Genomic DNA, 16,539 nt, shown 5'->3' with positions numbered 1-16,539 from the left:
AATGTCACACTGTCGATTTCCACTACTTCTCCAAAGGTTCTCATTAAACCTTCAATAGTTGCTAGGAACCAAGAATGTACCAGAATTCCCAAAAGACGAACCCAAACTCCCTGGTTGAGGGAGGTTGATTCTACTGACCATGTTGCCCATTAGAGTATGAAGGTTTGAATCAGCGGCAAAAGCAGCCATCTCCTACCTGGACTGGAATTTCAAGAGGAATTACTTGGGGGTGATTCTAGTGAAATCCACTTGTAAGGATGAGAAGTTGGATTTACGAAACGTGTCTATGAGATGTAGAATCGAGATAGATTCCTTGGCCGAGGAGGCAATAAGTGCAGAGGATAGGGCTTCCTTCATCTTCTCGACCTCCCTTATATCTGCCTCGACTGTGAAAGGCCCTAGACTGGGGACTAGGTTTGATGAGATTTCTCAGTTCCTTTGGATGTGCTCGGGCCTTTGGGAAGAGATTCTTTAACTTTCTCCAAGTAGGTTTTCTGTCTAAATTTGAGGGGGTTCGGCTGAGGATAATGCGTCCTCTCTGCATTGGAACTTCCCTTCTGGTTCTTGGCTCTGGTGATGGAGACGAATCTAACATCGATTCTTCTCCCATTTATACATAGCACCGTGTTGTAGGCTTCCTGTTCATACTGAAATCGAATGAAGGCGAAACCCCGAGATTTGAAGCGGCTACCATCCCGTGGTATGAACACTCCCGTCAATTTCCCAAATCTTCTGAAAATGTGAAGCAGATCATCTTCTATTGTGTCAAAAGTGAGATTTGCAACAAATATGGTGAAGGGGATTATGGGGGTGGGGGTTTCCATGGGCGAACTCGCTCTCATGGACGGCCTAAATCTAGGTTCTTCTGTAGGACCTTGGCTCTTATGTAGGGCCTAAATGAAAGTCCTTGTGTAGGCCAACGGACGCGGTTGCATTTAGCTCTGCGGGAGTCTTTAGTGGGAGTCACTATAAGAAAACGCAGCTTTACTGGCACAATTTTTACTGGTGGCCATTTATAACTACCAGTGATAATGAGAACCACTAGCAGATGTCCAAAAACACCCTTGATTTTGGTATGTGGGCTCCGGTAAATGTTGGTTATTAAAAAAAAAGTGCCAAGAGGGTTTTTCATTTCCCTCTCTCTATTCCTCTTTTGTCGCTCTCCCTTCCTCATCTCTCTCTCTCTATCTCTCTCTCTCTCTTGTCTCAATCATTTCTCCCATCTTGGATTTGGAACTTTTAATCTCCCATCTTGCCTCCAAATCTCATTCTCTCTCTTAATTCTCTTCCTTTCTTCTCATTCTCCGGTTCTTAAATCAGATCTAGAGCTACAAATTGAGTAGGCCCGGTAACCTGCAGACGTGGTCATCAATGGTGAGCAATTAACGACCCTAATCAATGGCCAATGGTTAATGGCCAAATAAAATTGATGTCCAGCATCTGATTCGAAGATCATTCCAACAGATCGAGGATCACCCTTATAGATTGAGGCCTCCTAGCTCATTCTCTTAGAAGAAGTCCTTTCATCGATATCTCTTCAATAGTACTAAAGAGAAGAGAAGAAATTAGAGGAGGCAATTGAAGGTACTCTCTCTTTCTCTCTCATTTCCTCTTTTGATGGCAGGAAATTGGGTAACAACCATATTCACTACTGTCCATGGCCCCCTACATGTTTGAAGAAATACTTTAACCAATATTCTCTATTGTGTTACATACTCTTTTAGAATATGGATTAATTTCAAGCTAGAACTACTAGGTAGATCGTGGTCGATAGATTAGGATGGCCCAACTCTTTCTCTTAAATAAAATAATTGAGGAGTCATTTGGTATCATGGATCTGGATTCTGACTTAAAAATCTAAACCCCGAATTTCAAACATGTATTTTGTATTCTTTTAGTTGCATCTGGTAGCCTAAATTTTTAATCCCATAGAATCTATAATTTAGGGTGGAATTTTAGGCGTTAAAAAGAGGATGATAGAAAAATTGTGATGAATTTTCAAACCTGTCTTTTGTATTCTTTTTCTATCTTTTTAATTTTCTTTTCTTCTTTGGTGCCTCTAGTCTTCATTGTAGAGGGAAGTAGCGCTCAAATTGTAATGGGAAGTAGAACAAAATTGCGGTTGTAACTAGACAAAACCAAAGTGTGAATCTTTTCCACTATTTGGTAACTTGAACTGGACAAAACTACAAACTTTAAAAGTGAAATTCTATGTGTTTATGAACATTTTGAAATTGAATGCAGCTAGAAATTCTAAGCCAACTTGCCTTAGTGGTGTGAGGCCACCTGAGATTTTGGGCGGTCTTGCATCTGTAGTGTCATTTATAATTCTAATTTAGATATTATGTGATTTTCAATGCATGTAAAGAAAGAACTTGGAGTTAAAGTTGCCCAGGGGGAGGCAATGAAAAAGAGTTTCTATGTTTGGGTTGAGTAATCAGCATGTAAGGCTCACACTCTTCCATTTTTGTGGATGGACTTAATGTTTCTCATTTGGTGAACCACCTGTAAATCTAGAAGATTTAAATTTGACCTTTTGAATTTTCACGATTAGTGATGCCGATTTTAGTTATTTATTGGGCAGAGGTAGTCCTGTATCCAGCCTGTACAATGATATTGCAGTTCTCTGTTTAGTTCATGTAGTCTTTTGTTGTGCAACTGTTGATCTTTGATTTGCTTCCAATAGAAATTGCCTATTGCGAAGGAAAGCAATCTTCTGATTGCCCAATATGAATGCAGTGATGGTTTCATTGGGTTGTACAAGAGTTTTGTACCTAATGCATTGAAGAATCTCCCAAATAGTAGGTTCGTTTCCATTCCCTTGTAGCAGCTGAGTACTTCTCGTATAATCGCCTTTTAGAACCTTACTATTAATCCATTTGTGAGTATTTTCTCTACTAGCACAAATTCAGTTTAGATATCCAGTGTATGCACATATTTTTTTATAATCATTTCAGGGCCTGTACTCGAATAATCACCTTTTAGAATGTTAATGTCAATCCTTGCATGAGGGTGGGGCATCCAATCCAGGCATCGTGGCCTAAAGTGTGTACGACCTGGCACAGAAAGAAAAACAAAACAAAGATAGCCATTCCACTAATCAAGTGGGCTACATGCATACTTTGAGTGTGGAATGCTGTTAGGATTTTTTTTCTTCATACATTAGTGGTCATGGACATCATTAATTATAAATTTTGTGGGCCAATAGAAGTGGATGGAAGCTGCATAAAAATCTCCCCATTGGATTCTAAATTTTGGCCCATTGAAATTGTACAGGCGGGCCTGCTTTTACCGATACACATATTGTGATTGGGTGTTTCTAACCGTTTGGTTTTCCCAAGGAAGTTGATTGTGGGCATGGTCCATTTATCCCATTCCACCTCTACCAAATCAACTGATTAGATTTACCCAAAGTCGAACCACTCCTGTACTATGCTGATTCCAACATTTCCTTTGTTTTTTGGTCTTCTAACGTACTTCTTTGCTTCTATCTGTAAATTCTATATTATAAATCTAGCACCCAGAGTTGTCAAATTTTGTTGTGCCAATTCATTTAGAATATGTATCATGTGTTGATGAGATGAATAGATCAACTTCGTGCATTTTAAAGTTGTCCATGTCTTCGTCAAACTTTTCTCTGTATTCAAGTTGAAGAGCGTTGTCGAAGTTCAAGATTTCAAGTTCAAGTACAAGTACAAGTTCAAGGCTCAAGTTCAAGTTTAATCTTCAAGTTCAATACCTTAAAAAAACTCATGAACTCAAGCCTTAGTTCAAGCTCAAGTTTAAGATTTTGAAGATAAGCTTAAAGTATTTCAAGTGAATGAATTAGCAAAGCGAACAATGTTTCAATTGTTCAAACTCACAAACAAGGTATAGATGACCGTAGATTGATCATAGGTTGAGTTATATTCATTGCATATTTTATTTGGGTCATTTCATAAGTTTATAGGTCATTTCCTTGACTAGTCCTAGTCTTTATTTGACTAGTCCAAGCTCTGGCTCTACCAATCTAAATATTTCTTGACCAGTCCAAGATTTGTTGTGAATTTTTGAAATTTTTTGTTGGACCCTCAACCAGTCGTGGAGACTGCTCAACCAGTCGAGTGAACAGTGCTCGACCAGTCGTGCAGGCCTGACTCAAAGTCCAGCAAGGTTTTTTGGTCCCACTCGATCAGTCGAGTGCATTGCTCGACTAGTCGAGCAGGCCACTCAACCAGTCGAGTAACGATCTTATCTTATCACACCAGAAATTTTAAAAATTGGTTGGTCCATCGATCAGTCGAACCGACCTTTAGACCAGTCGAGTGAACAGTATTTTCATCTATAAATAGAGGATGAATTTCAGAGTTTTTCATTCATTCCAAGCTAAATCAAGCCATCACTCTGTGACATAAGTTCCTGCATTTGTTAAGCTATATTGTTCTCATTTTAGATTCATTTTAATAGCTTTTGTTATTTGATTTTGTGATCTCCATTCAACTCTATTTCATTAAAGAATAGAATTGTGATTTACCCTCTTTTGAGATCAAAATCAAATCAAGCTAGCCTAAGTTGATTTAATTTAAAATTAATTTAGACCTAGAACCCTTTTACTTGTGAGACTGGACATTGAACATATTCATCTACATCGAATTGGTTCTACCGGGCTTCATCAAAAGAAGAATCTTCAGATAAGTACAATTTAATTTTTTGCATTTTAGTTTGTGAGATTCAGCCAGGAAAAAGTCATTGTGTGGTTTTTGTAATTGTGTAAGCCCATCTAAAGACACAATTGTGAAGGTTTTAAGGTGAACCTTGGAAAACCTTATTTCATAGTGAAAGCTAATATCCCAAGGGAGTGGATATTAGGAGTGGAGTAGTTGTGTGGTTGTTTTCAGATAGTTGGTGTACACACAAACGAACCACTATAATTCCTGGAGTTGTGGTGGATGATTGGATTTGTTTATGTGTGTGAATGTTGTGATTTACTTTATGCACTTGTGGTGAATGTCGTAATAACTTAGTTTATTTCCTTTACCTCTTTATTGGTTTGGGTTTTTGATATTTACAAATATTCTAGTAAGGTTGTTCTGCGATTAGCCTTTGGTTTTTGGTGTTAGGTTGTCCTTAGAACTCAGTTTGTATTAACCTCTCAAGACTAGTGCATTTGAGGTTGCTATTTACTTGTGCTATTTTATTATTTGATTGTGTTATCTATCTTTGTATTCCGCATTTATTTTTTAATTTGGTATGGTCCTATTCACCCCCCTTTAGGACTTTAAGCTCAGCATTTTCACTATCTGCAGGAGTTTTGTTGCCCAGCTTCTTACGACAACGCATTTATTTTATTTGAATTTGAAATACAAATAGTCAAAATCTGAAAATATGGTTTCCCATCACTAACTGTAGTGTAATTGTATAAAAATCAATAACTGTTGTTGATGGGGCCATTAGAGGGAAGGATGTGCGAAGGCAGCTAAACCAAAGGTTACCATAAAGCCAAAACCTGAGATGGTTATTGAAATTAGCCCTAACACAGAAGAGGAAGAAAGCAAGGAGAAATTAGTCAGTCATGGAATTTCAAGTCATGGGTCGTCCAAGAAGAGGGTGGAGAGTCCTAGTTCAGTCCTCTCTGCTCGAAGCAAGTTCGCTTGTTGTCCATCCACTTCTGCTGGCCCACAGATTTTTGTGTAGCTTCCATCCACTTCTGCTCGCCCACTTATGCAATGGCAAAAAGATTAAAATTGTAGTAATTGCCTTTTTTGATGATCTTATATATCTTCTTTTGCCGATAAAAGTCTCCATTATAGCGATTAGTTGCATTAAATGGCCAAAGGTGCGTTTGCTTGCATTAAAACTTAATTTTCCGATTATTTTCTTAAGTTTCAAAATCTGACAGCCAATTCTCTCTGAATTTTCCTTTCGAAATAGTTCCACATCTCTTATATTTGTAGGATCGCATAATGGCTCCTATTAAGAAATGTTTCTTTTGCAAAAGAGAGTGGGAGTGACTAATGGCTCCTATTAAGAAATCCTTTTGTAAAATTGGCATCCTGTGAACCCAGACATTGCTGGGATTCATTCTTTTGTAATTCCACTTTCAACTTACCTGTCGGCCCACCTGAATGGTGCTATTTTTTTTGGGTTGGCCACATTCACTGTGGGGCCAACTTGCCTGGCTCTAGCTCTGGCACAAAAGTTTTTCTGTGTTTGCAGATAGGTGTCAAAAAGGATTATTTATCTTAGTAGGTTCATTTCTAGGCACCTACTTAAAAACATGCACATTCTCCCTATCTAATACGCATAATGCTTTCTACTTGTGGCAAGGAATTCCACATTTAGGAGGTTAGATGATTGTTTTGGGAAATCCTTCATTCAAAATGTGAATAGAGGCTTTTTCTATCAACTACCAAATGGAAAAGAACTTTTATGGATATTAAATTGTCAGTTTCTCATTACCTCAAACCAATTTGGTTTTACAGCTCTTATAATTTTTTTCCTCTGAGAAACTTTGGAGGTTGCAGCATTTACTCTTTATTTATGAAATCTAGAAATTTTGTATAGAACATTGCTTCTTCTTCTTCTTCTTCTTTTTTTCTTGTAGTTTGCATGCTTTATTTCTTCTTTTGGATTAAAGTGGTAGGATTTGCAACATTTTTTAAACATCTCAAAATTCAAGTAACTTCTAATAATTTTCTTACAAGTTGTTTGAGCTATTAAAAGGCCTAAGAGTGAGAAGAAAGAAACAACAGCTCCAAACGAGGATGAAAATGTAAGCTTTCAAGAAAGTTCAACCACAGTACCCAATAAAACTCTCCACCTAGCTCTAATTCCTTCCATGAGGGGTGATCTTCAACTTTGTAGGCTAGAATAGTGTATTGAGCTGATGTGTCCAGTCCATCCAAGCAGGAGTTATGCCTTGGTGATCTAAACTGTTGGTCTAATGGAGTCTGGACAGATGTCTGATGCCTCAAAAATCTTTTAAATTCAAGTATCCTAGCTATCAACCTCTGCACTTTCTCTTGTTTTCTAATACATCCTTACTGTTGTATAAACTCATTATTCATTGTAGATATAGATCTCTAATACATAATTACTCTTATCTAATATGAGATGACCTCGTTTTTAGGTGTCTACCAAATAAAGCCTAAGGGTTTTTTTTTCTTCTTTTTCTTTTCCTTATGGACATGGTGAATTTCTTTATGTGAATCAAGCATCTTGCGGTTGTAAGAGAAGGTTGTTTAACTTGAATTGCAAATATTCAACTTAATCAAGAAAAAATACTAATTGGGTTTTATGCTTTATCATACTGATAACTATAATTCAATTTGATAGTGCATCCAAACATGTTATAAGCTGGTTGTATGTAGCCTTTTCTAGGAAAAATCAAGCAGTTTCTAAAGCTAGATGAGCAGGCAGTGGATTGAGTAGGCATCGGCTCCCTGCGCTGCACTTAAGAGAAGCCATGAGTAAAGGAATTGCAGATGGTCATATGTAGCCTTCTCTAGGAAAAATCAGGCAGTTTCCAAAGCTTATGAAAGGTCCCAGCATGTAGCAAGTGGGTGTGGGTTCATAGAAGTTGTTGTTTTGGCAAGCCAGACCTCAGCTAGTTGTCTCAAAAAATGAAATTAGATTAGCTCTTACATGCACTTCGATTCATCGAGATATTCTTTTATAAAATACATAAGGTTGCTAGATAGTGTTGTCTCATGTTCGATATAATCGAAGAGCTCTTCGATTCATTGAAGTTTGAATTTCGATGATATCGAATGATCTTCGATGTACTCGAAGAAAATAGTTTTTCTTTAAAACACTTGCTGGACAAAATTGAGTAAATTTTGATTCTATCAAATGGACTTCGATGTTATCGACAACTTACTCTCAATAACAACGAGGAGCACTTAGAGTATTTTTTATTTCTTTGGAAGAATTTCAAGGTCCAAGTAAACGAAGGTCATTCGATGTTATTAAAGAATGGACTTCGATGATGTCGAATAGCAGTCGATGCTATCGAGACCTACAGCATATCTTTCATTTTATTGCTAGACAGAGTGGGTGATCGTTAGATGCTAGCGAGTGATGTTCGATGGATCGAAGACTCCCTCGATTGCAGTTCGATGCACTCGACTAGGACTTGTGATTTTTCAGGTTTTGTTTCTTTCTTCCCTTTATACTCTTGGTGCTATATATATCAACTCTCCCAAAGGATGTTTTAATTCATTTTAGGCACAAGTTAGGATTATGTGGGGTCATATACCTGCTAGGGTTTGTTGTTTGGATGATGAGGCTATGGCTGACAAGTTTGACCTTAAACATAGCCTTCATCATTTGTTGAGGCTTGGTCTTGATGTCTTCTTTAAAATGATTGAGTCAACATTCACGTATATTGACAAACAAGGGCACTTTCAATCTCCCCCTTTGTCAATTACGTAATAAAAACAAATTAACAAACCCTAGATAATTACAATCAACATAATACATAGGGATCTTCAAATAGTTCTACTCTTGAGTTTGAATGTAGCTCCCCCATTGTTCATGCTCTCCTTTATGCTCCCCCTAAGTTCCTGCATGAAGTTTTAAGAAATACAAAATAGTAGAAAAACTTGGAACATAATATGTTTCTCCCCCTTTTTGTCGATGATTGGCAAAGTGTTAGCAATAAACCAATATAACTGAAGTATGTTGATATTCAAAGCTAGAGGGAGAGACTAAGAAATCACATAAGTTCATAAGACATAAGAATGAAGCATAAGAACTAATTGTGAGTTAATCATGCTAAAATATATATATAGGATAAAAATAACATAAGTATGATCAAAAGAAAGGTGATCAGATATTATCATTCATTCACCAAATAACCAAAAATAATTACCCCAAGTTTGGGTAGTATAATCATCATCCAAAAAGGTAAGCCCTTAAGGGCATAAAATATTCAAAAAGAAACAGAATGTATCATCTAGCAAAAATGAAGATCATTGGGACATCATCTTGAAGGACCACTCTCATAGGGAGGAATGTGGCCAGGTCGAGTAAAAAGCAATTCCATGATATGTTCTCTGCTATGTTGAAGAGCATCAAGACGCAATTCTATCCCAGAGAGGCTATTTTCATCGAATGCAAGCTTCGACATTGGATTGACCATCAAGAAGATGTCGGATAAGATTATGTTGGCGAAGGAACTGATGAGTGCTCATAGAGACTGGACTTGGGGCATGTCACGCCCCAAACTAGGAAACCGGGCTCACAAAATTCCCGATCACCGAATCCAGTGGAAACAACCTCCGTAGTACCCTATTCTCGGCTCCCAGCGCCCATACACCGGTTCCGATCCTGGGATCCTACAAGGAGGATTTTCTAATGTACATTTATCTCAGGCATAACCACAAAGGCAATATCATCATCACATATCCACTAATATAATCATTTGAGTACAATGCTGAAAAGGAAATACAATATAGAAATATTAAAGAAAACTCTAGAAGCTCAACCGCACGCTCCTACCTTAGCTCGGCTGCATCATAATGTCACCTGGATGCATCTATCGTGCATAAGCTTATAGAAAGCTTAGAGGGTGGTGTAAGTGTGTGAGCAGTATATGCGTGCTCAGAATGTAATATCAGAGTAAACGGAGATACTGATAAGTCCACGAACCATACAATATCAAAGTAAGCAAAAATATTGACAAGTCCATGAGTCATACAATATCAGAGTAACTAGAAATACTGACAAGTCCATAAGTCATACAATATTAGAGTACGCAATACAAATCAGCTATGCGAATGAGGAGTCAAAGAGATCCAAAAATCAGATGCCGAGGGTATAATGCAATATATAAATCCTGCTAAGTTCATTTAGGCCATATAAGTACAGAAACACAACAGCCCAAAATGTCATATGGCTATAGATGTAATGCAATATTTGAGTGTGAAGTCGGGATGATAGTACGTAGTATCGCAGGCTATGGGGTCCACTAAAAGGGACTTGTATCCAAACTAGTCTCATACCTAAATTTGAATAGTCAAGCTCAAGATGGTAAACTCCTGATCTCAGGTTAATCATGCGCCCCAACCGAAATCCTTGCCATTATGAAGGTACACAATAATTAGTTGCCCACCACCAGCCCGAGTGGATAGTGAATGAATGAATGAATGAGTATGCACCTCCTGCTCAATAAGTCCACGTATCAGTATTGTACATCTCTAGGATCATCACCAGGGTCTAGTACACTATATGTCAGCTGCCGCCCCATCAAGTACACAAATGGGTAAGTGGAAGAGACCTTACTATCCACCTACCAATATCGGGCCCGACTCGTCGATAGCGAGCCCATTCCTCAAGCTGGTCAGACTTAGCCTAGCCATGCCTACTCCCTCAGGCAGGTAAGGCCACACCCCCTCCTAACTGACCACTACACAGTGGGAGACGCGTCCTACTGGTATATGGCCTTCATGCGCTCATATATATTTACTCAGTCTTGACGCTGGGGCGTTCTCTAGTACCAAGAGAGTTTAGGAATTTTCACCCAGGGCCATCTATGGCAGCCCGATGCTAGTAACAGATTTTCGGTGTCCCATCTGACCATCCACGACATGATTGTGAAGGCTACAGCGCTGATGTCGTTAGGGCGTACAGTAATCATCGTCACACAATGCGAGATGCATTAGTCACGCAGTCCAATCATGTATCAATCCTGTGCCTACCGTCCACTTATGTGGGATAACTCTACGTATCAGGGAGTCCCATAAACCACTTGCACTATGGCATACGCAATGGTCAATCGCATCTCATAACAAATATGCAAATGTTGCGTATGGGCATATATCATGATGCTATGCTGTCACATACTCATAATCGGTATCAACAACTGGCCTCGATAATCAGCATCGACAATCGGCCTCGACAATGTGGACATTTAAACAACATTGCCCTAAGGAGTGGCCCACATAGAGCCTAATGTATAGCAGACCGTGGCCTCACAAAGGGCCTAATATACAACACCATGGGCCCCACTCAAGGGATTAATACACATCACGATGGGCCTCTCCCATGGGCCTAATATATATCACAATGGACTCCATTACCTGGCCCTCAAATGCATCGCAATGGGTCTCATCACATAAGCCTAATATACATCACAATGGGCCTTCAACACGGGATGAATACACATCACAATGGGCCTCAAATACGGGCCATATATACATCACATTGGGTCTCGTCAATCGGCCTTGAGAATCAGAATTAGCCTCGGTGGCAGCCTCAACAGTCGAAATCGGCCTCGACAATCGAAATCGGCCTCGATAATCAAAATCAGCCTCGACAGTCGGAATCGGCATCGATGATCGGAATCAACCTCGACAATCGGAATCGCTCTCGACAATTAGAATCAGCCTCGATAATCATAATCAGACTCAACAATCATAATCGACCTCGACAGTCAAATCAGCCTCTATAATCGGAATCGACCTCGATAATCATAATCGACCTCGACAAACAGAATCGACCTTGATGATCGGAATTGGCCTCGACAATTGACCTCGATAATCAAAATCGGATGATCGGCCTCGACAATCAAAATCGGCCTCAACAATTGGCCTCAATAATTGAAATCGGCCTGGACAATCGAAATCGAATGATCGGCCTCGACAATCGGAATCGGCCTTTACAATCGAAATTGGCCTCGATAATCGGCCTCGACAATTGGAATCAAATGATCGGCCTCGACAATCAGAATCATCCTTGATGATCGGAACCGACCTCGACAATCAGAATCAGTCTCGATAATCATAATCAACTTCAATAATCAGAATCGGCCTCAACAGTCAGAATCGGTCTCGATAATCAAAATCGGATGATCGGCCTCGACCATCGGAATCGACCTTCACAATCAAAATTGATAAGAATGGGCCTAACAAGACCTAAGGAAGGTCACAATGTGGACATTCAACCATTATTGCCCATCAATGTCGACATTTAACTAACATTGCTCCTAAAGAGTGGCCCACATAAGGCCAAATATATAGTGGGCCCATGGCCTCACATAAGGGCCTAATATACATCACCATGGGCCTCTCATACATTAAGTGGGTCACATCACATGGGCCACATATACATCACAATGGGCCTCAACCCATGGGCCCCGAATACATCATATTGGGCCTTAACGAATGGGCCATAAATACATCATATTGGGCCTCATATACATCACATCGGGCCTCATCAAATGGGTCCCAAACACATCTCATTTGGCCTCATCAAGTGGGTCCCAAATACATCAAATCGGCCGTATCAACGGGCTATTCCAGCCCCATCATTCATCCATCTATAGAGATCATTTTAGAGCATTATCCAAATAAATGAATCATATCAACAGATCACTTGGACCATACCACAAATAACAGTGGTGATAATGATTCCCACTATTAAAATTAAGAGGGCCCACTAAAGCATTTAGTTTCCATCCAGTCAGTCCATAAGGTCATAAAGACCTGATATTAGAGGAAAAATAAATATCATATTTGTTCAAAACTTTTGTAAACCAAAAGGGGTTTTAATGGTAGACATTCAATCCTACTATTTCTGCAATGTGGTCCACTTGATACTAGATCTGTCTTATTTTTTGTCGTAAGCCTTGAGACGAGATCGCCAAATAAACGGATGGTTCGAATGGAACACACCCATCGGAGTGGGACCCACGAGCACGTCAGATGGATGGACGGTTTGGATGAACCATATACATCAAGGTGGGGTCCACGTACGTGGCCCACCAAAGAACTAAATCTGCTTCATTTTTGTTTTTATTTATTATATATATATTTATTTTTATTTTTTTGAAACGATCCACCGTCCAGCCATTTAGACGGTTAGAATATTACACATAACATCATGGTGTGCAACATCGTCCAGTCATCTGGACGGTGGATGCAAAATAGGTGGACAACTATGATGAGCACATGCACCACATGGAGTCCACACGTGCATGGGTCCCACAGCTGCTATGCAGCATGCACATCACAACTGCCCACCGTCCCTGCCCTTAGACGGTGGGATGAAATCTGTTGGACAGAGTGGATATACAATACGTATTCTAAGGTGGGTCCCACATACGTGGGCCACCCCACTCCCTTTATCTCTCTCAATATATATATATATATATATATATATATATATATATAATCTATACATTATAATGTATGTACTTTATCTCTCCTTTTTTTAAAAGGTCCAACATCCAGACCCTCCAGACGCTCTGGATAGTATGGACTTAAGCCACACCACACGAGGTAGGCCCCACCATCCTAGACCCTCGATGGTGTGGGTCCAATGCATATATCACAGTGGGTCCACACATGTGGCCCACATCAGCTTCAAATTAAACTGATACTTGTGTTTTCCTTCAATCAGGCCCGTCCAAACAGACTGCCATCTGGGCCCACTCGGTGGACGGCATGGATCAAATACTTCATGGTGGGCCACACACACACACACACCATCCATACAAGGGGAGAGGAAGAGAGAGAGAAAAAGTGAGAGAAGAGGGGGATGGAGGGACTCCGCCACTATGGGCCCCTCTCTTATACAATGTATATATATCAAGTGAGTCCCACAACAAGTGGGCCCCTTAGAAATTTGAAATTTAATGGTGGATCACCTACCTATCGGTCTTCTTCTTTAGCCCCTTGGACTCGTATGCTCCTTGCCTTCAATTATGATGGAGGTTGATGAAGAATGAATGGTTGAGATGGGAGCTAAGAGGGTGGGAAAGTGGGCCACATTTTTTATTTTGGGAAGGCTTGGAGATCTTGGACGTTTGGGTGTTTCTCTTAAGGTTGGAGAGTGAAGATAGAAATGAGAGAGAGAGAGAGAGAGAGAGAGAGAAATGATGGATGAAAAAGGATGGATGGAATGGTTGTTGTAAGGGATGGGAATGGGAAAGCATGAGTTGGGTTGAAATTTGTGTAAAGGAGGTATGTGTGGGGAGAGAGAGAGTTGACTTGTGAGGGGTGAGGTGGCATGGGGTATGGGTGATGTACTTGAGATAGGGTGTGTACTTGATTGATACATTGATGGGACATGTTGTAGAGATTCTCTCAAAATTCACAACATGCGGCATTTCTTAGGAATGAATGCGGGCCCACATCTCCTGTCCTGGGTATCACATCAGCTCGCGAGATGCGACATTGGAACCACAGCGATGGCGCAGTCGCAAGGGTACAAGTTTCGAGTCAAGCTCACTTTGATATACAAGACACAATTCAGGCTTGCGTGCAAACACCAATAACGGATCGCGAGTCACCAAAATTTGACCGGGAGGACAGTGGAGTCCTACGGAATGGTACGAGATAGGATACGGGTCTTACAGGGCCGACATTAGCATGTGGCATGAGTCTCGAACAGTTGCTAGAGGAGTGTTCTGAGCATCATCTCTACTCCTATCAGTGTGGCTGGCTTGGTAAATATTTACAAACACTTTTAAATTGATTAGAGTGTCTTGAGTGAAACAAATAGTAGGATACACGACATCATGGGTAGGTAGTAATCCTAAAATTTTGGAGAGTTTACAAATAAGACTTGAAAATGGGAGACTCGAACGATGTTTTCCTTGGATGACAAGCATCAATTGTCGTAGGATGAGAGTGGGTAGGCAAATCTCAATTCCTTGATGGATGTCGTATAAGACAGTAAGAACAAACGGAGAGAGCATATCTCTAGAAACTTCACACGGATACACATTTGTACTCAAAATATTGTGTAGAACTTTGAAGGTGGAGTCCAAATGTGTGGAGGATAGGAAGTTTCATTTATTTCTTGGAATTGTCAAGCCCTCACATATGGCTCTAGTTACTTCACCCTATACACCAAGATGATTCAATGAGCGTTCAGATGGGGGTGTATGGGTAACTCTAAGTGTCAGTAACTGACTCAGTAGTTTAGGAGTTATGTCCTTGGTTATATTCATGAAATTAATGTTGATGAGGGGGGGTCATCATGAGTAGCATGACAGGATTTTAAGAATTGATGAATAAGGTCCTATTAGACCTCTCCCCCGAAATAGACTAGATTGTGCCACCCAATAAAACCCAGAAATAGGTCAATCTCAAAAGCTTCTATGTAAGAAGATTTGACCAAACGTTCAAACACGGTATCATTTTCCAAACCCATGTTTGGAGAATGAGAATTAAATGATAGTTAGTTGGCAAGTCTTCATGTGGAAGTTTCTCCTCTAGTAGGTGCCTTACCTTATCTTTAACCATTTGTACTGGAATCATTTGTTATAAAAATAGTGAAATAAAAATAAGAGTAATAAAAATAATAAAAGTGAAAGCAACAAAATTAAGATGTACATATATGGAGATGAGGCAGTAGATCCTCAGATGTAGCAATAATCACAAGTGGCCATGTAAAGCTTAGACCGCGCATATTCTAACAGATTATTGAAGATTTCCAAATCTATTGGTATCCAGTGGTTTTGTTAGTATATCTGTAAGTTGTTTCTCAATAGGCACATGCTCTAATATATAACATTTTCTTCGACAAGTTCACGTATGAAGTGATGTCGAATGTCAATGTGCTTTGTGTGGGAATGTTGAACTAGATTTTTAGAAATGTTAATGGCACTAGTATTATCACAAAATAGTGTCATTGTTGATTGAGTAATACCATAATCCAGTAACTTTTGCTTCATCCATAGGAGTTATGCGCAATAACTACCGATTGCAATCTATTCAGCCTAGGAAGTAGATAAAGATATAGAGTTTTGTTTCTTGCTATGCCAGGATACAAGACAGTTTTGGATATAAAAGCAACCACCACTGGTTGATTTGCGGTCATCAATATTTCCAGCCCAATTAGCGTCGAGTACCCGGTAATGGTAGTAAATGTGTCAAAGGGATATCATAGGCCGAATTCAGTAGTTCCCACCACAAACCTGATAATTCGTTTAGACGAAAATGGATGAGATTCTTTAAGATCAGCCTAAAATCTAGCACATGCTCCTAAGCTAAATACAATATCAGGATGACTTGTAGTTAAATATATTAAGCTTCCTATCATGCTTCAGTACAAATGTTGGTCCACACTCTTGTCATGAATATCTTTGGAAAGTTTGAGTGTGGTGCTCATGGGTGTATGATGAGTATGACCAGATTCAACTCCAAATCATTTTATTAATTCTTTTCCATACTTGGACTAGCACATAAAGATCCCATTAGCCATTTGTTTAACTTGTAAGTCGAGGAAGAAATTGACCTCACCTACCATGCTCATTTCAAACTTTGATTTCATCAGTTTAACAAATTCGTGAGCAGTAGCTTCACATGTGGAACCAAATACAATATCATCTACATAAATTTGGGCAATAAGTAGGGTATTCCCAGTCTTCTTTGTGAATAACGTTTTATCAACACTCCCTCTGCAAAACATGTGATTAAGCAGGAATTGAGCTAAGTGCTCATACCATGCTCGGGATGCTTATTTGAGACCGTAGAGAGCTTTGCTTAACCAGTATACATGTTAAGGAGATTTAGGATCCAGAAATCCTTTTAGTTGTTCTACATATACTTC

General features: G+C 39.5%; 1 protein-coding gene across 1 annotated transcript; it reads right to left on the bottom strand.

Moving 5' to 3' along the window:
* Positions 1-410: 410 nt before the first annotated feature.
* Positions 411-824, bottom strand: LOC131226929 (serine/arginine-rich splicing factor SC35-like). The gene has a single exon (XM_058222629.1). It carries the CDS (start codon positions 822-824, stop codon positions 411-413), a length of 414 nt encoding a protein of 137 aa, XP_058078612.1.
* Between the last annotated feature and the right edge of the window lie 15,715 nt (positions 825-16,539).

Source organism: Magnolia sinica, chromosome 15, assembly GCF_029962835.1.
Source record: "Magnolia sinica isolate HGM2019 chromosome 15, MsV1, whole genome shotgun sequence".
Lineage (NCBI taxonomy): Eukaryota > Viridiplantae > Streptophyta > Magnoliopsida > Magnoliales > Magnoliaceae > Magnolia > Magnolia sinica.
The sequence above is the reverse complement of the archived record's forward strand: the minus strand, read 5'-3'. Positions and strand labels throughout refer to the sequence as shown.

Excerpts from the sequence above, each read along its gene's own strand:
- LOC131226929 (XM_058222629.1), bottom strand. The coding sequence starts at position 824 with ATGGAAACCCCCACCCCCATAATCCCCTTCACCATATTTGTTGCAAAT.